This window comes from Coregonus lavaretus (assembly GCF_964263955.1).
Source record: "Coregonus lavaretus genome assembly, contig: HAP1_SCAFFOLD_2746, whole genome shotgun sequence".
NCBI classification, from domain to species: domain Eukaryota; kingdom Metazoa; phylum Chordata; class Actinopteri; order Salmoniformes; family Salmonidae; genus Coregonus; species Coregonus lavaretus.
Genome location: NW_028159388.1, coordinates 29,091 through 52,500, shown reverse-complemented (window position 1 = coordinate 52,500; position 23,410 = coordinate 29,091). Strand labels below are relative to the sequence as shown.

The following is a 23,410-nucleotide window of genomic DNA, read 5'->3' as shown; positions in this document are numbered from 1 at the left end:
CTCTCTCTCTCCTCCCTCTCTGTTCTCTCTCTCTGTTCTCTCTCTGTTCTCTCTCTCTCTCTCTGTTCTCTCTCTCTCTCTCTGTTCTCTCTCTCTGTTCTCTCTCTCTCTCTGTTCTCTCTCTCTCTCTGTTCTCTCTCTCTCTGTTCTCTCTCTCTCTCTGTTCTCTCTCTCTCTGTTCTCTCTCTCTCTCTGTTCTCTCGCTCTCTCTGTTCTCTCTCTCTCTGTTCTCTCTCTCTCTCTGTTCTCTCTCTCTCTCTGTTCTCTCTCTCTCTCTGTTCTCTCTCTCTCTCTGTTCTCTCTCTCTCTGTTCTCTCTCTCTCTCTGTTCTCTCTCTCTCTCTCTGTTCTCTCTCTCTCTGTTCTCTCTCTCTCTCTCTCTCTGTTCTCTCTCTCTCTCTCTCTGTTCTCTCTCTCTCTGTTCTCTCTCTCTCCTCCCTCTCTCTCTGTCCTGGATGGCCTTTGGCTGAGCTCATCTGCTAATAGCTCCTTTTATCTGTCTCACGGGGTCTGTGTTTGGGAGCAGGGAGAGGGGTCTGTGTTTGGGAGCAGGGAGAGGGGTCTGTGTTTGGGGACAGAGAGCGGTCTGTGTTTGGGAGCAAAGAGAGTGGTCTGTGTTTGGGAGAGGGGAGAGGGGTCTGTGTTTTGGAGCGGGGTCTGTGTTTGGGAGAGGGGAGAGGGGTCTGTGGAGAGGGGTCTGTGGAGAGGAGTCTGTGTTTGGGAGTGGAGAGGGGTCTGTGGAGAGGGGTCTGTGTTTAGGAGCGGGGTCTGTGTTAGGAGTGGGGTCTGTGTTTGGGAGCGAGGAGGGGTCTGTGTTTAGGAGCGGGGTCTGTGTTAGGAGTGGGGTCTGTGTTTGGGAGCGGAGAGGGGTCTGTGGAGAGGGGTCTGTGTTTAGGAGTGGGGTCTGTGTTAGGAGTGGGGTCTGTGTTTGGGAGCGAGGAGGGGTCTGTGTTTAGGAGTTGGGTCTGTGTTAGGAGTGGGGTCTGTGTTTGGGAGCGAGGAGGTGTCTGTGTTTAGGAGCGAGGAGGGGTCTGTGTTAGGAGTGGGGTCTGTGTTTGGGAGCGAGGAGGGGTCTGTGTTTAGGAGTGGGGTCTGTGTTAGGAGTGGGGTCTGTATTTGGGAGCGAGGAGGGGTCTGTGTTTAGGAGTGGGGTCTGTGTTGGGAGTGGGGTCTGTGTTTGGGAGCGAGGAGGGGTCTGTGTTTAGGAGTGGGGTCTGTGTTAGGAGTGGGGTCTGTGTTTGGGAGCGAGGAGGGGTCTGTGTTTAGGAGTGGGGTCTGTGTTAGGAGTGGAGTCTGTGTTTGGGAGCGAGGAGGGGTCTGTATTTGGGAGCAGCGAGGTTGTGTTGCCAAGAGCCCCATTCCCCAGCAGTGTAAATCTGAACACGTCACCCAGACATACTCCAGTCCAGCTAACACAGTGTGGCGAGGAGTGACACACACAAACAAACAAATGTACACATATGCAAACACAAACACACATAGACGGACCAACAACAAAAAAATTGCAGGCTTACACACACACACACACACACACACACACACAGAGAAATACACACACACACCTTGCACGATGAGGTAGATGCGTTCGGTGGAAACTCCTCCCTCGTTGGTGGCGACACACTCGTACCAGCCGGCGTCGTCGGTGCCAACGGAGTGTATCTCCAGGGAGAGGTTGGCCAGGGGGCGCCGGCGGGGGTCCCACACCCCCTCTGTGCCAGGTCAGGTTGAACTGGACCGTACTGGCCACATGGCAGGTCAGAACAGCACTGGAGCCTGGAGTCGCTGTCACATTACCGCCCACTGTGATTGCAGGAGGGGGCTCTGTGGAGGAAGGGAGAGAAAGAGAGAGAGAGAGGGAGAGCGAGAGAGAGACAGAGATACATAGAGGGGGGAGAGAGGGAAGGAGAGAGAGAGACAGAGACACATTCTCAGAAAAAGTTGAGCCGCACACAACCTTTACCCCTGTACTGCTTGGCTTCATAGGGCTCGTCGTCAATCATCTCTAAGAGGTTTGCCAAAAATATGCATGGAAAAACAGGGGGAAGGAGAGGAGGGGAAGAGGGGAGGAGGAAAGATGGGAAGGAGCTCTGACCTGGGTTCCAGGGGGCTAATATACATTTTGGGAGACTGAAGAACTGAAGATGACATACATACCGGGGTGAAATGGTCACCCTGTTTATAACATCACCAGAGCAGAGGGAAGAGTGAGAGTGAGAGTGAGAGTGAGAGTGAGAGAGAGAGAGAGAGAGAGACAGGGTGAGACAGGGTGAGACAGGGATGCAGCTTGAGCCCCACCCTCTTCAACATATATATCAACGAATTGGCGAGGGCACTAGAACAGTCTGCAGCACCCGGCCTCACCCTACTAGAATCTGAAGTAAAATGTCTACTGCTTGCTGATGATCTGGTGCTTCTGTCACCAACCAAGGAAGGCCTACAGCAGCACCTAGATCTTCTGCGCAGATACGGTCAGACTTGGGCCCTGAAAGTAAATCTCAGTAAGACAAAAATAATGGTGTTCCAAAAAAGGTCCAGTTGCCAGGACCACAAATACAAATTCCATCTAGACACCGTTGCCCTAGAGCACACAAAAAACTATCCATACCTCGGCCTTAACATCAGCGCAACAGGTAACTTCCACAAAGCTGTGAACGATCTGAGAGACAAGGCAAGAAGGGCCTTCTACGCCATCAAAAGGAACATACAATTCGACATGCCAATTAAGGATCTGGCTAAGAATACTTGAATCAGTTATAGAACCCATTGCCCTTTATGGTCCTCTGTAGCTCAATTGGTAGAGCATGGTGCTTGTAACGCCGGGGTAGTGGGTTCGATCCCCGGGACCACCCATATGTAAAAAATGTATGCACAAATGACTGTAAGTCGCTTTGGATAAAAGCGTCTGCTAAATGGCATATTATTATATTATTATTATTATTATTATTATTATTATTATTATTATTATTATTATTATTATGGTTGTGAGGTCTGGGGTCTGCTCACCAACCAAGAATTTACAAAATTGAGACTTCATGCTGAATTCTGCAAAAACATCCTCTGTGTACAATGTAAAACACCAAATAATGCATGCAGAGCAGAATTAGGCCAATACCTGCTAATTATCAAAATCCAGAAAAGAGCCGTTAAATTCTACAACCACCTAAAAGGAAGCGATTCCCAAACCTTCCATAACAAAGCCATGACCTACAGAGAGATGAACCTGGAGAAGAGTACCCTAAGCAAGCTGGTCCTGGGGCTCTGTTCACAAACACAAACAGACCCCACAGAGCCCCAGGACAACAACACAATTAGACCCAAAAAAATCATGAGAAATCAAAAAGATAATTACTTGACACATTGGAAAGAATTAACAAACAAAACAGAGCAAACTAGAATGCTATTTGGCCCTAAACAGAGAGTACACAGTGGCAGAATACCTGACCACTGTGACTAACCCAAACTTAAGGAAAGATTTGACTATGTACAGACTCAGTGAGCATAGCATTGCTATTGAGAAAGGCCGCCGTAGGCAGACCAGGCTCTCAAGAGAAGACATGCTATGTGCACACTGCCCACAAAATGAGGTAGAAACTGAGCTGCACTTCCTATGACCATTTAGAGACACATATTTCCCTCAGATTACAGAGATCCACAAAGAAATCGAAAACAAACTAATTTTGATAAACTCCCTTATCTACTGGGTGAAAAACCACAGTGTGCCATCACAGCAGTAAGATTTGTGACCTGTTGCCACAACAAAAGGGCAACCAGTGAAGAACAAACACCATTGTAAATACAACCCATATTTATATTGTTTACTGTTAATATTTATTGTTTATTTCACCATCTACTTCACTTGCTTTGGCAATGTTAACATACGTTTCCCATGCCAATAAAGCCCTTAAATTGAATTGAATTTGAGAGAGAGAGAGACAGAGAAAGAGAGAGACAGAGACAGAGACAGAGAGAGAGAGAGAGGAAGTGACAGACAGAAACAGGAAAGAGAAAGGTCCCCAGGCAGTGGTTCCAGTGAGCTTAGTTCTGATGTAATACATAGTACATGTAAAATGGTTTGGAACATGTTCCATAATGCTATGCTACATTACCTTACATATCATGCATAACCATGGCCCATGGCCAGAGGCCTATGAGGCATAGACAGAGGTCAGACTGAGAGCAAGGTTCTCCCCCATTCATAGTCTGAGTTCCAAATTGCACCCTATTCCCTTTAGAGGGCACTAGTTTTGAGCCTGAGCCCTATGAAAGCCAAACCCATGTCCCCTGGGGCTTGGTTTGTACCTGTACGTCATCGCCATGTTCTCTAAGGCTCTGTCCCATTGAGCATGAAGTAAAACTGTTTCTCTTATTGCTACATTTCACTTCAGGAATCCATCCCCACTGCTGTGTGTGTGTGTGTGTGTGTGTGTGTGTGTGTGTGTGTGTGTATGTGTGTGTGTGTGTGTGTGTGTGTGTGTGTGTGTGTGTGTGTGTGTGTGTGCCTCTCTGTGTGTGTGTGTGTGTGTGTGTATGTGTGCCTCCGTGTGTGCGTGTGTGTGTGTGTGTGCCTCCGTGTGTGCCTCTGTGTGTGTGTGTGTGTGTGTGTGTGCCTCCGTGTGTGCCTCTGTGTGTGTGTGTATGTGTGTGTGTGTGCCTCCGTGTGTGCCTCTGTGTGTGTGTGTGTGTGTGTGTATGTGTGTGTGTGTGTGTGTGTGTGTGTGTGTGTGTGTGTGTGTGTGTGTGTGTGTGTGTGTGTGTGTGTGTGTGTGTGTGTGTGTGTGTGCCTCCGTGTGTGCCTCCGTGTGTGCCTCTGTGTGTGTGTGTATGTGTGTGTGTGTGCCTCCGTGTGTGCCTCTGTGTGTGTGTGTGTGTGTGTGTGTGTGTGTGTGTGTGTGTGTGTGTGTGTGTGTGTGTGTGTGTGTGTGTGTGTGCCTCCGTGTGTGCCTCCGTGTGTGTGTTCGAATGAAGGTATGTATAGGGTAATCATACAACCCCCAGCTGCGCAAAATACTTATTGTGGGATCCATTATACACCATTACTAATGTTTACACATGTAATGTATTGTAGTGTATAGACTTACTTCTTTAGATGTAAGTTTGGCCACGCTAAGGCTAATTGGTTAATACTCAAGTTTCCTATCCCCTAGGGACCTGAGAGTAAGATGGAGTCAGATATATCGTTCTGAGCAGGGGCGCAACTTTGGTTTTAGAAGTGGGGGGGACATTTATTTATTTTATTTTATTTTATCCAGTCGGATAAACACTCCAAACAGCCTAACCGACCGCTCGGCAGCGTCCATATGGTCCTAAAGCACACCATTGCCTCGTTTTGTATCACATTCCAATGATAAAACTGGGGGGGGGACAAAAATGCAATTTCAGAATTTGAGGGGGAGCCCAGTGAAAGTTGCGCCCCTGGTTCTGTGAGTATGATGGAGTCAGATATGTAGTTCTGTGAGTATGATGGAGTCAGATATGTAGTTCTGAGAGTAAGGTGGAGTCAGATATGTAGTTTCTGGTTCCCAGACCTTTCTGCTTGACTCAGAGCGTACACTGATTAGGCCTGTGTTGCCATAGAGATGACAGAGCGGTATGGGTCAGGGATCAGGGGATTGTCCTACCTGAGACGTCCAGGAAGGTTCTGGCGCGTCCTGTCCCAGCGCTGCTGATGGCGATGCACTCATAGAAGCCCTCATCCTTCAGAGTCACCTGGGCCAGCTCCCATGACGCATAGGCTGACTCCCTGACAGAGGAACAGAGACACAAAACATTCACATACTCTACTGTGCCATGATGTGATATAAGATATAGAACAGGAATATATTAGAGATTGGATGATGTGATTAAAACTAGGAGCCCCCTATCTAGCTAATAATATGATGCTTAGTGAATGCCTTCAGACTGTATTGGAAACCCATTCATTTCACATGCTTCCATTTAACCTTCCCCTCCCTCTCCCTCTCCCCTCCTCCCTCCCTCCCTCCCTCTCCCCTCCCTCCCCTCCCCTCCCCCTCCCTCCCAAATAGGGTCTTATATTACCTGAAGAGCTGATCGACGCCCAGGCTTTTCCCCTCCCTGGTGAAACGCAATGTGAAGGGGATGAGGCTGTCCACCTGGCAGGAGATGGTCCCTCTCTGCAGGTAGTACCCCGGGGTGGTGGGGTGCATCACAACCTTAGGCGCATCTGGCAGGGGGTAGAGGGGCGGGACAGGGTAGGGCAAGAACGGACAGACATTGTTATTGTTAACATCCAGAACATGTACTAACATTGGGAACCCTAGTCTAAAACTATCCAGTGGGAAATATACTTTTGAATGCATCTTAAACCTCTGGTTTATTGGATAATTGATCAATCGCTATCAAACTTTGCATTCATGGACCTCTTCATTTGTATCAATTTGTATTCATATTTGTATTAAATATTTTCTACCCTTTGCTAAAAAGAATCACTAAGAAAACACTGAAATCACTGGGGGGAGAAGTCACTGGTTGCATCCCAAATTCCTTATATAGTGTACTACTTTTGACCAGAGCCCTTTGCCACTGACAAAAATCACTGTTAGTCCAGGTAACTGACCAGGAACAATACTGGAGAAGGACACACTGGAGACCCTCTGGAACAGGAAGCCATCCTTGTCATAACCTGTGACCCGCAGGAAGAAGGCCTCTTTGGGCGGGACAAACTCTGTGATGTTCCAGATGGTTCCTGTCAGGGGACTTCCCTTCCCAGTGTTGGGATAGTACCGCACTGGGAGGGTCTTAATCACACCGCCTGTGATTGACACAAGCTCCAGCCTATCAGCTCGCGCCGGATGGGACAGCCCTGTGGTGTTCAGCAGGATGTAAGTGGCGATACCTGGAGGGAGGGAGGGAGGGAGGGAGGGAGGGAGGGATGGGGAGGTTAGGAGAAGACAATAAGATGATGATGAGAATAGGGTCCACTATCAAATTCATAAATCTCCAAACAATATGAAAAACCAAATACCAAATACCCTTGAAACTTAAGCATGAAATTAAGCTTAAGGTAAAGCACACAAAAGATAGCTATTATCCCAAAGGGTAACATCCCACCATTTCCAGTCAAACTAAAGGAGCAGGTGTGTGATGGAAAGGTACAACGAGGAGGGTCAAGTGACCTTACTGACCTTGAACTGGCCGGCTGGAGGTCATCTTGAAGTCCAGAGTGGGCTTCCTGGAAAATCCAGCCCGGAAGTCGATGGTGCTGACTCCTGAGATCCGGACTGAGTGTCTGCCCTCGCTAGACGTCTGGAGGGATGGGGAAATAGGTCAAAGGTCAAAGGTTAGAATCACCTTAGGTCAGATTAGATTATATTAGAGCTGTGATATTCAAAGTCGGGGTCGTGGAGGAACTGCAATGGGGTTGCCAAAATATGCACTACCGTTCAAAAGTTTGGGGTCACTTAGAAATGTCCTTGTTTTCGAAAGAAAAGCTATTTTTTTGTCCATTAAAATAACATCAAATTGATCAGAAATACAGTGTAGACATTGTTAATGTTGTAAATGGCTATTGTAGCTGGAAACTGCCGATTTTTTATGGAATATCTACATAGGCGTACAGAGGCCCATTATCAGCAACCATCAGCCCTGTGTTTCAATGGCACATTGTGTTTGCTAATCCAAGTTTATCATTTTAAAAGGCTAATTGATCATTAGAAAACCCTATTGCAATTATGTTAGCACAGCTGAAAACTGTTGTGCTGATTAAAGAAGCAATAAAACTGGCCTTATTGAGACTAGTTGAGTATCTGGAGCATCAGCAATTGTGGGTTCGATTACAGGCTCAAAATGGCCAGAAACAAATAACTTTCTTCTGAAACTCGTCAGTCTATTCTTGTTCTGAGAAATGAAGGCTATTCCATGCGAGAAATTGCCAAGAAACTGAAGATCTCGTACAACGCTGTGTACTACTCCCTTCACAGAACAGCACAAACTGGCTCTAACCAGAATAGAAAGAGGAGTGGGAGGCCCCGATGCACAACTGAGCAAGAGGACAAATACATTAGTGTCTAGTTTGAGAAACAGACGCCTCACAGGTCCTCAACTGGCAGCTTCATTAAATAGTACCCGCAAAACACCAGTCTCAACGTCAACAGTGAAGAGGCGACTCCGGGATGCTGACCTTCTAGGCAGAGTTGCAAAGAAAAAGCCATATCTCAGACTGGCCAATAAAAAGAAAAGATTAAGATGGGCAGTCTGAGATATGGCTTTTTCTTTGCAACTCTGCCTAGAAGGTCAGCATCCCGGAGTCGCCTCTTCACTGTTGACGTTGAGACTGGTGTCTAAACCTATACAGTGGTTTGTCTCATACAAGACACGTTTAGAATCCATCACAATACAGCTGATAAAGAATATAACAGAAAGTTTACATGACAGCAGCTCTGTAGCTGCTATTTTCAGCATTGGTTGGGAATTGAGGCCAGCACTGGTTAGGAGCAGGGTTTCATGATGATGTGCAGTCACTAAACATGGTCTGCTTAAGCCATCACCACAGTTATTTCAATATTTTATGACCGTTTCTAAAGTTAGAACATAACAATGTGATGAGTTTAGGATGGCTGTGCCAGTATGACTGATCCAAGATGGCTGTGACAGTATGGTTGATCCAAGATAGCTGTGACAGTATGGTTGATCCAAGATAGCTGTGACAGTATGGTTGATCCAAGATGGCTGTGACAGTATGGTTGATCCAAGATAGCTGTGACAGTATGGTTGATCCAAGATGGCTGTGACAGTATGGTTGATCCAAGATAGCTGTGACAGTATGGTTGATCCAAGATAGCTGTGCCAGTATGGTTGATCCAAGATGGCTGTGCCAGGATGATTATGATCATGTCTCCAATTCAAGAGAAGCCAAAGCTTTTACATCAAATGGAACACCATTTTCCAACAAGACTGTGTACTTTGGGCGACATCTGAGGATCAAAATAATAATACTTTATATTTTCAGCCAATTTGTGTAAAGCAGAGTTCCCCAAGTTGATCTTGGAGCGAACTATGACTATGGAGGGAACTATGTCAGCCATTTCCACTTGTATAAACAAGACATTTACAGAGACTGAAATGAGAGGAAGAGTAGCAGTCTGTCAAGCCCTGATGTTGAAAATTGCCTATGGTGATTTATAGCAACATCTACAATTCCCCAACAACATGATCTTTCAGTCTGTCTGTCAGTCAGTCAGAGGTGCTTTAATTTGACAAACATGAGTACTATAATCAGGGAGAAGATGAGCTGTCTTTATTTGCTCTTCATTATACTGCAACTCTTTGAAGCAGGCCTCAAATAAACACTCAGTCATTACATTGAAATAAAGGTTGGTGAAACTGGGAAAATCCTGCCCTTTACACGCAAAAGAGTTTAATGTAGTCTAGTCAGTATCAGTAAAAATGACAGCTCTTATAGAAAGAGATATACTGATATACTGTCTAACCATAAAGAAAACGACTCGACTACTCTTGCAAGAAGATGATGAATATCAATACATCTTCCTCAGACTCCAACCAACCAAAGGCTATTGAGAGCATGTACAAGTCTGGCAAATGTCTTCACTATTCAGAGGCCATTCAAAGGAGTGCGTGGGTGGCAATATCCACCTCAATGGGGAATGTCACAAAGCAAATGCCTTAAAGCACAATCCCCATAGTGACTGTTAAAGCGCCATAATATTGTCTGTAGAGCGACACACTGGGCAGAGCCACAGCAGGTCTTTAGTGGACAGACAATAGGGTCATAACTGGGAGAATGACTCTTAGGCCTGTTACAACGGAGACACTTGAGCCTATAGCATGAAGAGCCTGTAATCAGCCCACCCATTCCCCCATCACACACAGCCCCTACCCCATCACACACAGCCCCTACCCCTACCCCCAGCAGGACAGACTGCCCCTACCCCAGCAGGACAGACTGCCCCTACCCCAGCAGGACAGACTGCCCCTACACCAGCAGGACAAACTGCCCCTACACCAGCAGGACAGATTGCCCCTACCCCAGCAGGACAGATTGCCCCTACCCCAGCAGGACAGATTGCCCCTACCCCAGCAGGACAGACTGCCCCTACCCCCAGCAGGACAGACTGCCCCTACCCCCAGCAGGACAGATTGCCCCTACCCCCAGCAGGACAGATTGCCCCTACCCCAGCAGGACAGACTGCCCCTACCCCAGCAGGACAGATTGCCCCTACCCCAGCAGGACAGATTGCCCCTACCCCAGCAGGACAGACTGCCCCTACCCCCAGCAGGACAGACTGCCCATACCCCCAGCAGGACAGATTGCCCCTACCCCCAGCAGGACAGATTGCCCCTACCCCAGCAGGACAGACTGCCCCTACCCCAGCAGGACAGATTGCCCCTACCCCAGCAGGACAGATTGCCCCTACCCCAGCAGGACAGATTGCCCCTACCCCAGCAGGACAGATTGCCCCTACCCCAGCAGGACAGATTGCCCCTGGAATGGACACACCCTTAGGAGGGGAAGCCATGGCAGTGCCAGGCTAAGTCCTACATCAAATCAAATCAAATTCGATTGGTCACATAGACATATTTAGCAGCTGTTTTTTTTTTTATTTTGTTTTTGGGGGGGGGGGGGTAGATCAGTTTAATATTGCAGATAGACTGTAACTTCCATCAATGTAATTGTCTGCATCACTTCCAATCCCCCATGTTTTTTATATATATACTCCCCTTTATTATTTTCAACCCCGCCATCCTTTCTCTACTTGGGGTAAATTAGTGAACAACAATGCTTAGGCCTCTACTTCCAGCTTATACTTACTATCTACATTTTATGGACACAGTCAATTTTACAATAATTATATTTTGTTTGTTTTTTCTCCTGAACTTCTTCTACTCTCAACCTCTCCGATCATTTTCATGATGTCCATCCGGTTTGCTTCTATATGCCATATCTTTCTAACTGTGCTCTTTCCCAAAAGCTCCCAACATACAACCCATATACTTATTATGGACACAGTATGCTTACATTATTATTAGTTATCTTGTTATTAGTTGTTATTAGTCCCATCCTTCAACTCCATTCAACACCACCCATCTATCTCTTAACACCATCCATATAGGATTTCTATTTGCCATATATGTTTCAACTGTACAGTGATGTTTTACAAAAGTTCTGAACCTTTCTATTCTCATTGTTTCTACAGATTGTGAATTAAAAATAAACATTTTTGCTAAAAGTATTATTATATTATTGATCGATTGACTATGTCTTTTCAGATCACCCAGTAATGCTATCTGCAAGGTTAGCTCCAGGTAAATATTGCAATCCTTTAGCCATTCCTGGGCCTGTGTCCAAAAACAAGCTACAAATGATATCATTTACGAAGATTATACCTTTTTTAAACATTTTGTCAAAAAAATAATGTTTTTTTGTCAAATAGTAAATATGAATTTAACCACAATATTTGTTGCATTATTTGTTCTGTCGTTTCTGGAGGATTAAATTGAAATTGCAACCAACTTTCTATGGCTTGTTTTAGAAATAGTGATATTTGGGAGATTATTTCCTTTTCAAATAACTAAAAATGAGTGGTTGTAATCTGAATAAAGGGAAAAAGGCCATTCTTGAACATTGGGTGAGACAATCTTACTAATTTGCTTGAGAACCAGTTCGGATTTAAGTATAACTTTTGTATGACTGAAGGTCTAATGCTTTAATAACTTCTGTCCTCCGAATTCATATTCATTATATAAATAGGCCCGTTTAATTTTGTCTGGCTTATCGTTCCAAATAAAATATAATATTTTTTTCTCATATAATTTTAAAAAAAACTGTTCGCTAGGCGTAGGCAAGACCATAAGCAAATAGGTAAACTGGGATAATACTAAAGAGTTAATCAGGGTGATTTTTCCACAAATGTACAGGTATTTACCTTTCCATGGTTGCAAGATCTTATCTATTTTTGCTAACTTTCTATTAAAATGTATTGAAGTGAGATCATTTATTTCCTTTGGGATACAGTGGGGGAAAAAAGTATTTAGTCAGCCACCAATTGTGCAAGTTCTCCCACTTAAAAAGATGAGAGAGGCCTGTAATTTTCATCATAGGTACACGTCAACTATGACAGACAAATTGAGATTTTTTTTCTCCAGAAAGTCACATTGTAGGATTTTTAATGAATTTATTAGCAAATTATGGTGGAAAATAAGTATTTGGTCACCTACAAACAAGCAAGATTTCTGGCTCTCACAGACCTGTAACTTCTTCTTTAAGAGGCTCCTCTGTCCTCCACTCGTTACCTGTATTAATGGCACCTGTTTGAACTTGTTATCAGTATAAAAGACACCTGTCCACAACCTCAAACAGTCACACTCCAAACTCCACTATGGCCAAGACCAAAGAGATGTCAAAGGACACCAGAAACAAAATTGTAGACCTGCACCAGGCTGGGAAGACTGAATCTGCAATAGGTAAGCAGCTTGGTTTGAAGAAATCAACTGTGGGAGCAATTATTAGGAAATGGAAGACATGAAAGATCACTGATAATCTCCCTCGATCTGAGGCTCCACGCAAGATCTCACCCCGTGGGGTCAAAATGATCACAAGAACGGTGAGCAAAAATCCCAGAACCACACGGGGGGACCTAGTGAATGACCTGCAGAGAGCTGGGACCAAAGTAACAAAGCCTACCATCAGTAACACACTCCGCCGCCAGGGACTCAAATCCTGCAGTGCGAGACGTGTCCCCCTGCTTAAGCCAGTACATGTCCAGGCCCGTCTGAAGTTTGCTAGAGTGCATTTGGATGATCCAGAAGAGGATTGGGAGAATGTCATATGGTCAGATGAAACCAAAATAGAACTTTTTGGTAAAAACTCAACTCGTCGTGTTTGGAGGACAAAGAATGCTGAGTTGCATCCAAAGAACACCATACCTACTGTGAAGCATGGGGGTGGAAACATCATGCTTTGGGGCTGTTTTTCTGCAAAGGGACCAGGACGACTGATCCGTGTAAAGGAAAGAATGAATGGGGCCATGTATCGTGAGATTTTGCGTGAAAACCTCCTTCCATCAGTAAGGGCATTGAAGATTAAACGTGGCTGGGTCTTTCAGCATGACAATGATCCCAAACACACCGCCCGGGCAACGAAGGAGTGGCTTCGTAAGAAGCATTTCAAGGTCCTGGAGTGGCCTAGCCAGTCTCCAGATCTCAACCCCATAGAAAATCTTTGGAGGGAGTTGAAAGTCCGTGTTGCCCAGCGACAGCCCCAAAACATCACTGCTCTAGAGGAGATCTGCATGGAGGAATGGGCCAAAATACCAGCAACAGTGTGTGAAAACCTTGTGAAGACTTACAGAAAACATTTGACCTGTGTCATTGCCAACAAAGGGTATATAACAAAGTATTGAGAAACTTTTGTTATTGACCAAATACTTATTTTCCACCATAATTTGCAAATAAATTCATGAAAAATCCTACAATGTGATTTTCTGGATTTTTTTTTCTCATTTTGTCTGTCATAGTTGACGTGTACCTATGATGAAAATTACAGGCCTCTCTCATCTTTTTAAGTGGGAGAACTTGCACAATTGGTGGCTGACTAAATACTTTTTTTCCCACACTGTATGTATTCCGAGTATATCCACATTACCATCAGACCATTTTATTGGTAAACTACATGGTAATGTAAAAATTGTATTTTTTAGTGATCCAATACGTAATATAGTACATTTGTCATAATTTGGTTGTAATCCAGAGAGGTTAGAAAATGTATCTAGATCCTCTATGAGGCTGTGGAGGGATTCTAGTTGTGGATTTAAAAGAAAACATGAATCATCAGCGTACAATGTATTATTGGATCTGATTTTAATAGCTAACATCTCGATGGCCACAATAAATAGATATGCCGATAGTGGACAACCTTGTTTCACTCCTCTTGACAGTTTAAAACTTTCTGAGAAATAGCCATTATTTACTATTTTACACCTAGGGTTACTATACATGATTTTGACCCATTTATAAGAGATTCTCCAAAATTGAAATGCTCCAGGCATTTATATATAAACCTCAGTCGTACTTTATCAAAAGCCTTTTCGAAGTCTGCTATGAATAGCAGGCCCGGTTTCCCAGATTTTCCATAGTGTTCTATTGTTTCCAATACTTGCCTTATATTATCTCCAATGTATCTTCCATGTAAAACATCTGTCTGATTAGAATGAATAATATCTGACAATACCTTTTTAATTCTATGCACTATACATTTTGTTAGATTTTTTGCATCACAACACTGAAGTGTAAGGGGCCTCCAATTTTTTAAATGGACTGGATCTTTATATTTTCCACTTGTATCCTGTTTCAGTAATAATGAGATCAGACCTTCTTCTTGAGTGTCAGATAATCTACCATTTACATAGGAGTGGTTAAAACATGCTAATAACGGTCCTCTTAGTATATCAAAAACGGTTTGGTATACCTCGACTGGTATGCCATCCAACCCTGGAGTTTTCCCGGACTTAAAGTCTTTAATTGCATCCAGAAGTTCCTCCTCTGTAATTTCACCTTCACATGAGTCTTTCTGTATGGCTGTTAATTTTACATTATCAATAGAAAAAAAATCTCTACAATTAGCTTCAGTTAGAGGAGATGGAGGCGACTGAAAAGAAAACATATGCTTAAAGTACTTTGTTTCCTCCTTCAAAATATCATTTGGTGAATCATGGGTGACTCCGTCAATTGTAACCAGTTTCATTAAATAATTTTGGGCAGATGTTATTGCGGGTGTTCTACTCTCTTTATAGTGCACTACTTTAGACCAGAGCCCTAATAGGGTTCCATTTGGGATGCAGTGAGACCATGACAGTGCCGTACTCAACTTATATATCCCCAGGTGTCCTTATTAAGGGCTGCCACTAGGACTGCCTGAATTAAGGTGAATACTGTCAATACTATCCTGTTAGCAACCAGCGTCAGGGTGGGTCCACCAGAGAGAAAGACAAAGGACTCAGGTTTATTATGTGTTTTTTAAGTGCCTTCCACTGGCTTTGATTGGAGGCTGATCTTCACACCTTCAGTTGGTCAGCAGCACCAGACCCAGACTCTCAGAAGAACATCTTGAAACACTGATCCGGCATCAAACTGAAAAACATTCTTCATTCTCTTTTTTCCTCCTCTTTCTCTTCTTTGGCAAGAGAAGTCCCGTCCTAGAGTCTCTTAAAGATACAGTCCTGCTGCTGTCCCCCCTTCTTTTACTAATCAATGCGTTCTCTGAGCTCCGGGAGGACTGTTGCTGCTGCCGTCTCCAGAGCAGAACACAGAGCGAGAGATAGAACGGGACAGGCAGGCTGCCACTGCAGCTATCCCTCTGGGTTGTTCGCATACTTTTCAAATTACAACCTTCCTAAACTATTATCATGGGCCATAAAACACCACGCAGTATGAAGCCAAGACGTGCTCATTGCTAAGGTCAGGAGATAGCTAAGGAGACCAACCTGGAAAGCACACACAGACACACACACTCTCCTGGAACAAACATCTAAGTGAGTGCCTGGATATCCAAGGAGGAACAAGGTTGTGATGCAGGGGGGACAGGTTGTGATGGGGGGAGGGGGACAGGTTGTGATGCAGGGGGACAGGTTGTGATGGGGGGGGGGGGGGGGGCAGGTTGTGATGGGGGGGGCAGGTTGTGATGCTGGGGGACAGGTTGTGATGCTGGGGGACAGGTTGTGATAGGGGGGGGGGGGGACAGGTTGTGATAGGGGGGGGCCAGGTTGTGATGGGGGGGGGGGACAGGTTGTGATGGGGGGGGACAGGTTGTGATAGGGGGGGTGGGGACAGGTTGTGATAGGGGGGGGGGGACAGGTTGTGATGGAGGGGGGACAGGTTGTGATGGAGGGGGGACAGGTTGTGATAGGAGGGGGGACAGGTTGTGATAGGAGGGGGGACAGGTTGTGATAGGAGGGGGGACAGGTTGTGATAGGAGGGGGGACAGGTTGTGATAGGAGGGGGACAGGTTGTGATGGAGCGGAACAGGTTGTGATGGAGCGGGACAGGTTGTGATGGAGCGGGACAGGTTGTGATGGGAGGGGGACAGGTTGTGATGGAGGGGGACAGGTTGTGATAGAGGGGGACAGGTTGTGATAGGGGGGGACAGGTTGTGATGGAGGGGGACAGGTTGTGATGGGGGGGGGGGGGTGATATGAACCCACCCTCTGTTCACCACACACACCAGCACCCAATTAAAGACAGATTAAAAAGGATCAAACTCTTTCACACACAATCTATGCCCACGGCCTTCCACTAAGGTGTCATGGTCCATTACCATGACTGAACCACACAGCATGGCACAAGCATAGAAATCCCCACAAAACTATTCATCTAAACCCCTTGGATGGCCTGGGAAACACAGAAACACAGATATAGATTAGGGACTATTTTTCTCAGTTTTTTTTGTATGTGGGCAGTGGGGAAAAGGTCCACATTCTTTCATTCTATCGACCAGGGCTGGAACTAGCTACTAAAGTTAGTGTCCAGTGTTTCCAGATTTATATGAAATATGATTACAATAATGAATTACAATATGAATCAAATAGTTTTCCATACACTTAGGTTGGAGTCCTTAAAACTCGTTCTTCAACCACTATAGTTTTGGCAAGTTGGTTAGGACATCTACTTTGTGCATGACACAAGTCATTTTTCCAACAATTGTTTGCAGACAGATTATTTCACTGTATCACAATTCCAGTGGGTCAGAAGTTTACATACACTAAGTTGACTGTGCCTTTAAACAGCTTGGAAAATTCCAGAAAATGATGTCATGGCTTTGAAAGCTTCTGATAAGCTAATTGACATCATTTGAGTCAATTGGAAGTGTACCTGTGGATGTATTTCAAGGCCTACCTTCAAACTCAGTGCCTCTTTGCTTGACATCATGGGAAAATCTAAAGAAATCAGCCAAGACCTCAGAAAAAAAATTGTAGACCTCCACAAGTCTGGTTCATCCTTGGGAGCAATTTCCAAACGCCTGAAGGTACCACGTTCATCTGTACAAACAATAGTACGCAAGTATAAACACCATGGGACCACGAAGCCGTCATACCGCTCAGGAAGGAGACACGTTCTGTTTCCAAGAGATGAACGTACTTTGGTGCGAAAAGTGTAAATCAATCCCAGAACAACAGCAAGGGACCTTGTGAAGATACTGGAGGAAACAGGTACAAAAGTATCTATGTGCACAGTAAAACGAATCCTATATCGGCATAACCTGAAAAGCCGCTCAGCAAGGAAGAAGCCACTGCTCTAAAACCGCCATAAAAAAGCCAGACTACGGTTTGCAACTGCACATGGGGACAAAGATCATACTTTTAGGAGAAATGTCCTCTGGTCTGATGAAACAAAAATAGAACTGTTTGGCCATATTGACCACCATTATGTTTGGAGGAAAAAGGGGGTCGCTTGCAAGCCGAAGAACACCATCCCAACCGTGAAGCACAGGGGTGGCAGCATCATGCTGTGGGGGTGCTTTGCTGCAGGAGGGACTGGTGCACTTCACAAAATAAATGGCATCATGAGGAAGGAAAATTATGTGGATATATTGAAGCAACATCTCAAGACATCAGTCAGGAAGTTAAAGCTTGGTCGCAAATGGGTCTTCCAATTGGACCACGACCCCAAGCATACTTCCAAAGTTGTGGCAAAATGGCTTAAGGACAACAAAGTCAAGGTATTGGAGTGGCCATCACAAAGCCCTGATCTCAATCCTATAGAACATTTGTGGGCATAACTGAAAAAGCGTGTGCGAGCAAGGAGGCCTACAAACCTGACTCAGTTAAACCAGCTCTGTCAGGAGGAATGGGCCAACATTTAACCAACTTATTGTGGGAAGCTTGTGGATGGCTACCCAAAACGTTTGACCCAAGTTAAACAATTTAAAGGCAATGCTACCAAATACTAATTGAGTGTATGTAAACTTCTGACCCACTGGGAATGTGATGAAAGAAATAAAAGCTTAAATAAATAATTCTCTCTACTATTATTCTGACATTTCACATTCTTAAAATAAAGTGGTGATCCTAACTGACCTAACACAGGGAATTTTTACAAGGATTAAATGTCAGGAATTGTGAAAAACTGAGTTTAAATGTATTTGGCTAAGGTGTATGTTTACTTCAGACTTCAACTGTATGTTAAAAAGCTGCTTTTCTGTGTTGGAATGGTCTGGGCGTACCCCAACAACAGAATGGTGTGGGCGTACCCCAACAACAGAATGGTGTGGGCGTACCCCAACAACAGAATGGTCTGGGCGTACCCCAACAACAGAATGGTCTGGGCGTACCCCAACAACAGAATGGTCTGGGCGTACCCCAACAACAGAATGGTCTGGGCGTACCCCAACAACAGAATGGTCTGGGCGTACCCCAACAACAGAATGGTGTGGGCGTACCCCAACAACAGAATGGTCTGGGCGTACCCCAACAACAGAATGGTCTGGGCGTACCCAAACAACAGAATGGTGTGGGCGTACCCCAACAACAGAATGGTCTGGGCGTACCCCAACAACAGAATGGTCTGGGCGTACCCCAACAACAGAATGGTGTGGGCGTACCCCAACAACAGAATGGTCATACCCCAACAACAGAATGGTCTGGGCGTACCCCAACAGAATGGTCTGGGCGTACCCCAACAACAGAATGGTCGTACCCCAACAACAGAATGGTCTGGGCGTACCCCAACAGAATGGTCTGGGCGTACCCCAACAACAGAATGGTCTGGGCGTACCCCAACAACAGAATGGTCTGGGCGTACCCCAACAACAGAATTGTCTGGGCGTACCCCAACAACAGAATGGTCTGGGCGTACCCCAACAACAGAATGGTCTGGGCGTACCCCAACAACAGAATGGTCTGGGCGTACCCCAACAACAGAATGGTCTGGGCGTACCCCAACAACAGAATGGTCTGGGCGTACCCCAACAGAATGGTCTGGGCGTACCCCAACAACAGAATGGTCTGGGCGTACCCCAACAACAGAATGGTCTGGGCGTACCCCAACAACAGAATGGTGTGGGCGTACCCCAACAACAGAATGGTCTGGGCGTACCCCAACAACAGAATGGTCTGGGCGTACCCCAACAACAGAATGGTCTGGGCGTACCCCAACAACAGAATGGTGTGGGCGTATACCGTCTTTAAAACAAATATTAGAACGATTATAAACGTCACTCTGGGAATGTCTGAACGGTTAAAGCACGGTCAGGGATCAAGCCTTATGGGGTTGTGTTTAGACTGTGGAGGAAGAAGACAAAACATACCAGAACTTTTCACCTTAGAGCAGCCATATTAAACCCAACCTAAAGCTCAGTTTAAAATATACTTATTTTAAAATAGACTTACCACAGTCAGAACAGTTACAACGTGTTGTAAAACAGCCTTTTTCACCGTCAAAACATGGCGAAACACAGTCGTCGCACAGACAAATCGCAAAACAAAAGCATAGCCGTAACATCGAGTACAACCAACAGTTGCAGTTACAGCCCTAGGTAGCAGAGGCAAAACACAGCGATTTCACTGCTCTGTCTGTCAGAGTTCAGTCAGACAGCTCAGAGCTTAGCATGAGATTAACCTCTGGAAGTGTAGACACAGCTGGTCAGAGCAGGGAACAGATACTTCTAGAGATACATCAACCTCTAGTGAGTGAGTCAACCACAATATAGTCAAACTAGTCCACTGGTTCAACCTCTAGTCAACCACAATACAGTCAGTCTAGTCCACTGGTTCAACCTCTAGTCAACCACAATACAGTCAGTCTAGTCCACTGGTTCAACCTCTAGTCAACCACAGTCAGACTAGTCCACTGGTTCCTCTATGTCAACCACTACCAGTCTTTCTACTAGATTATTTCCATGGCACAAACCAAAGGCCCCCAGAGCAACATTCTGGCCCTGACATTCAGTCAGCAGTCAACGGAAACCGTCAAGAGACCATATATTTTAGGCGGGGAGCAAGAGAGCTAGGCCTGTTATTCTCATCTGGCATGAAAACCCTCTCCTTCCAAAGGAACGCACACATACAAATCAGGTTTAAAGACTTACCCTGTGAACACTAGTACAGTAAAACAACAGTAGTGTGGCTCTGAGCAGGGAGGGATGAGGTCATGGTGGCTAGTGGATTGGGACTTGATGGGAGTAGGGGAGGGAGGGGCCATAAAACAGAGAAACATGACATGAGAGAGCCCGAGGACGCTGGGTAGTTCGGCCTGAGCCATTGCAGCGATAACCTCAGTCAATAACAACACTTGACAAGAACCAAAACTCTGAGGAACGAAACAAACGCCTCTTGAGACTTCAGCCTCAACTACAGCAGCCAGATCTACAGAGAAATTAGTCATCAATCTGTCTGGCTCACTGCTCAGACCGTACACCCCCACCTCACCCCACCCAACTAAACCCCACCCTCAGGAGGCTAGTCCACCCAGGGATGAATGACGTCATCTTTCTTTTCATCTCTCTTTTTCGTAAATCATCAAACACACAGAACACAGCAGTGGCTAGGACATGTAGGACATGGAAAGTGGCCCCACAGGGAGCTTCAGAGACTAAACAGCGCCCCTCACACCCCCTCCTCATACCACAACAAATCACTCAGGTAAAAATGTGTGTCATTTCCTGTCTGCCGGCGTTGACATTGTGGGCACCCTGCTTTGCGTCTCTGTTAGCGCTCCCCTCACATCAGGGGGCCAGGGCCCTGAAATATAGTTTCATTGGCCCTGGAACCCAACACTAGAACCCAACTCTAGAACTCAACAGTGGAACCCAATACCGGAACCCAACACCGGAACCCAACACCAGAACCCAACACTGAAACCCAACACTGGAACTGAACACTGGGGGCCCTTAACAAGCAGGAAAGACATGACATGGCACAAAAAAAGCACACGTCTCCATTTTCATCCACCTTCATCAATCAGACAATCAGACCGTCAGACCGCTACGAACAGCCAACTCTGATGATGAAAGAGTTTTCTTCTCTATCATTCCAGTCTTACTGTAGGTCAGCAGACAGATGCTTCAACCGAAGCATGGCTTATCGATTACATCTGCACACCTTGATGTATTACTGTAGTAATTCAGGTTAAGTTCCTTGCTCAAGGGACCAGCGGCAGTAGCGTGCAGCCTCCTGGGGTGTGTTCTGATCGCTAAGCCATACAGCTGACCTATATAAGTCATTTTTTACGACTACTCCAGCTTTCTTTAAGCGTGAGAGAGGAAATCCAAAAATGTTTTGGACAGACATTTCCGTGTGAGAAATGAGGAATTTATTGTTTACCTTTATGGACCACATTCCAGGCTCCGGGTCCTTGATGTTGACGACCCTGGCAGAGTTGGGAATGTGTAGGAGTTCCGTCAGACCGTCGCTCTTCCCGACAAGCTTCCCTGTTTGGAAATACATTTCCATTTTCTTTGCAGCCAAACAAACCAAACTAATTTCAGCAACTCTAAAACAATAGAATTGAACTCATTGAACTAATATTGAGCTGAAATCAAATAAAATTGTATTTGTCACATGCGCCGAATACACCTTTACGTGAAATGCTTGCTTATGAGCCCTTCCCAACGATGCAGAGTTAAAAATAATAATAAAATACAAATAGTAACACAAGAGGAATAAAATACACAAAAATGTATCTATATACGGTACAGGGAGTACCAGTACCAGATCATTGTGCAGGGGTAAGAGGTATTTGAGGTAGATGTGTACATGAAGGCAGGGTAAAGTGACTAGGCATCAGGATAGATAATAAGAGTAAAATAAAGAACAGACTAGCAGCAGCAAATGATGAGTGTAAAAGTGTGTGTATGTGTGTGTGTGTGTGTGTGTTTGTGTATGTGTTGTATCGGTATGTCTGTGTGTGTTATGTGTGTGTGTGTGTGTGTGTGTGTGTGTGTGTGTATGTACTGTATGTGAATGTATGTGTGTGGGTTTTGTGTGAGTGTTAGTGTAGTGTGTACGAGTGTGTATATAGTGTGTATATATACTGAGTGTACAAAACATTAAGAACACCTTCCTAATATTGAGTTGCACCCCCTTTTGCCAACAGAACAGCCTCATCGGCGCATGGACTCAACAAGGTGTTGAAAGCGTTCCACAGGGATGCTGGTCCATGTTGACTCCAACGCTTTCCACGGTTGTGTCAAGTTGGCTGGATGTCTTTTATGTGGTGGACCATTCTTGATACGGGAAACTGTGGAGTATGAAAACCCCAGCAGCGTTGAACTTCTTGACATAAACCAGTGCGCCTGGCACCTACTACGGTGCCCCGTTCAAAGGCACTTAAATATTTTGTCTTGCCATGTCTCAATTGTCTCAAGGCAAAAAATATTTATTTAACCTGTCTCCTCCCCTTCATTTACACTGACTGAAGTGGATGTAACAAGTGACATCAATAAGTGATCATAGCTTTCACCTGGATTCACCTGGTCAGTCTGTGTCATGGAAAGAGCAGGTGTTCTTTATGTTTTGTACACTCAGTGTATAGTCTTGTGAGTGTGAATAGAGTCAGTGCAAGATAGGGTCAGTGCAGATAGTACGGTTAACCATTTAATTAACTATTTAGCAGTCTTATGGCTATTTAGCAGTCTTATGGCTATTTAGCAGTCTTATGGCTATTTAGCAGTCTTATGGCTTTGGGGTAGAAGCTGTCTCAGAGCCTGTTGGTCTGAGAGCTGATGCTAGATGGTAACAGAGTGAACAGTCTATGGCTTGGGTGGCTGGAGTCTTCGGACATCTTTCGGGCCTTCCTCTGACACCGCCTGATATAGAGGTCCTGGATGGCAGGGAGTTCGGCCCCAGTGATGTACTGGGCTGGCCGCGCCACCCTCTGTAGTGCTTTGCGGCCGAGAGCGGTGCATTTGCCATACCAAGCGGTGATGCAGCCAGTCAAGATGCTCTCGATAGTGCAGTTGTATAACTTTTTGAGGATCGGCCCATGAGGATGTCCAGGATCCAGTCACGGAGGGAGGTGTTCAGTCCTAGGGTCCCTAGCTTGGTGATGATCCTGGAGGAGACTATGACGTTGAACGCAGAGCCGTAGTCTATGAACAGCATCCTCACATAGTTATTTCTCCTCTTTTCAGATGGGAGCGGGCAGTGCGAAGTGCAACTGAGATTGCATCATCTGTGGATCTATTGGAGCGGTATGCGAATTGGAGTTGGTCCAGGGTGTCTGGGATGATGGTGTTGATGTGAGCCATGACCAGCCTTTCAAAGCACTTCATAGCTGAGCGGAACTGAAGAGAATTAAGGCCCCAAAAAGCAAAGCTACAGTACATTAGAAAAGCCTTCAGCGAACACTACAGTGCCTGACTTGTGAGCAGACAGTCCTGTGAAATCTGACAAAAGGTGAAAGGTCATAGGGAAGGGGTGGTGTGTTTTGTGCAGTAGCCTACCCTG

At 45.5% G+C, this 23,410-nt stretch overlaps 2 protein-coding genes across 2 annotated transcripts in view; both read right to left on the bottom strand.

Moving 5' to 3' along the window:
- LOC311122938 (hemicentin-1-like) overlaps positions 1 to 1,748 on the bottom strand; it is a gene marked incomplete at both ends in the record, with an annotated part of 19,100 nt that extends 17,352 nt beyond the window's left edge. The window contains 2 exons of the mRNA XM_084197235.1: positions 1,562 to 1,658; positions 1,740 to 1,748. Coding sequence (XP_084053361.1) covers positions 1,562 to 1,658; positions 1,740 to 1,748 — 106 coding nt within the window. The remainder of the gene's footprint in view (positions 1 to 1,561; positions 1,659 to 1,739) is intronic.
- A 4,283-nt stretch (positions 1,749 to 6,031) lies between these two features.
- Positions 6,032 to 9,040, bottom strand: LOC311122937 (hemicentin-1-like; the record flags this gene model as incomplete). The annotated part of the gene is made up of 4 exons (XM_084197234.1): positions 6,032 to 6,180; positions 6,574 to 6,852; positions 7,142 to 7,262; positions 8,918 to 9,040. The coding sequence occupies 4 exons, from the start codon at positions 9,038 to 9,040 to the stop codon at positions 6,032 to 6,034; spliced, it is 672 nt and encodes a 223-aa protein (XP_084053360.1).
- Positions 9,041 to 23,410: the final 14,370 nt, after the last annotated feature.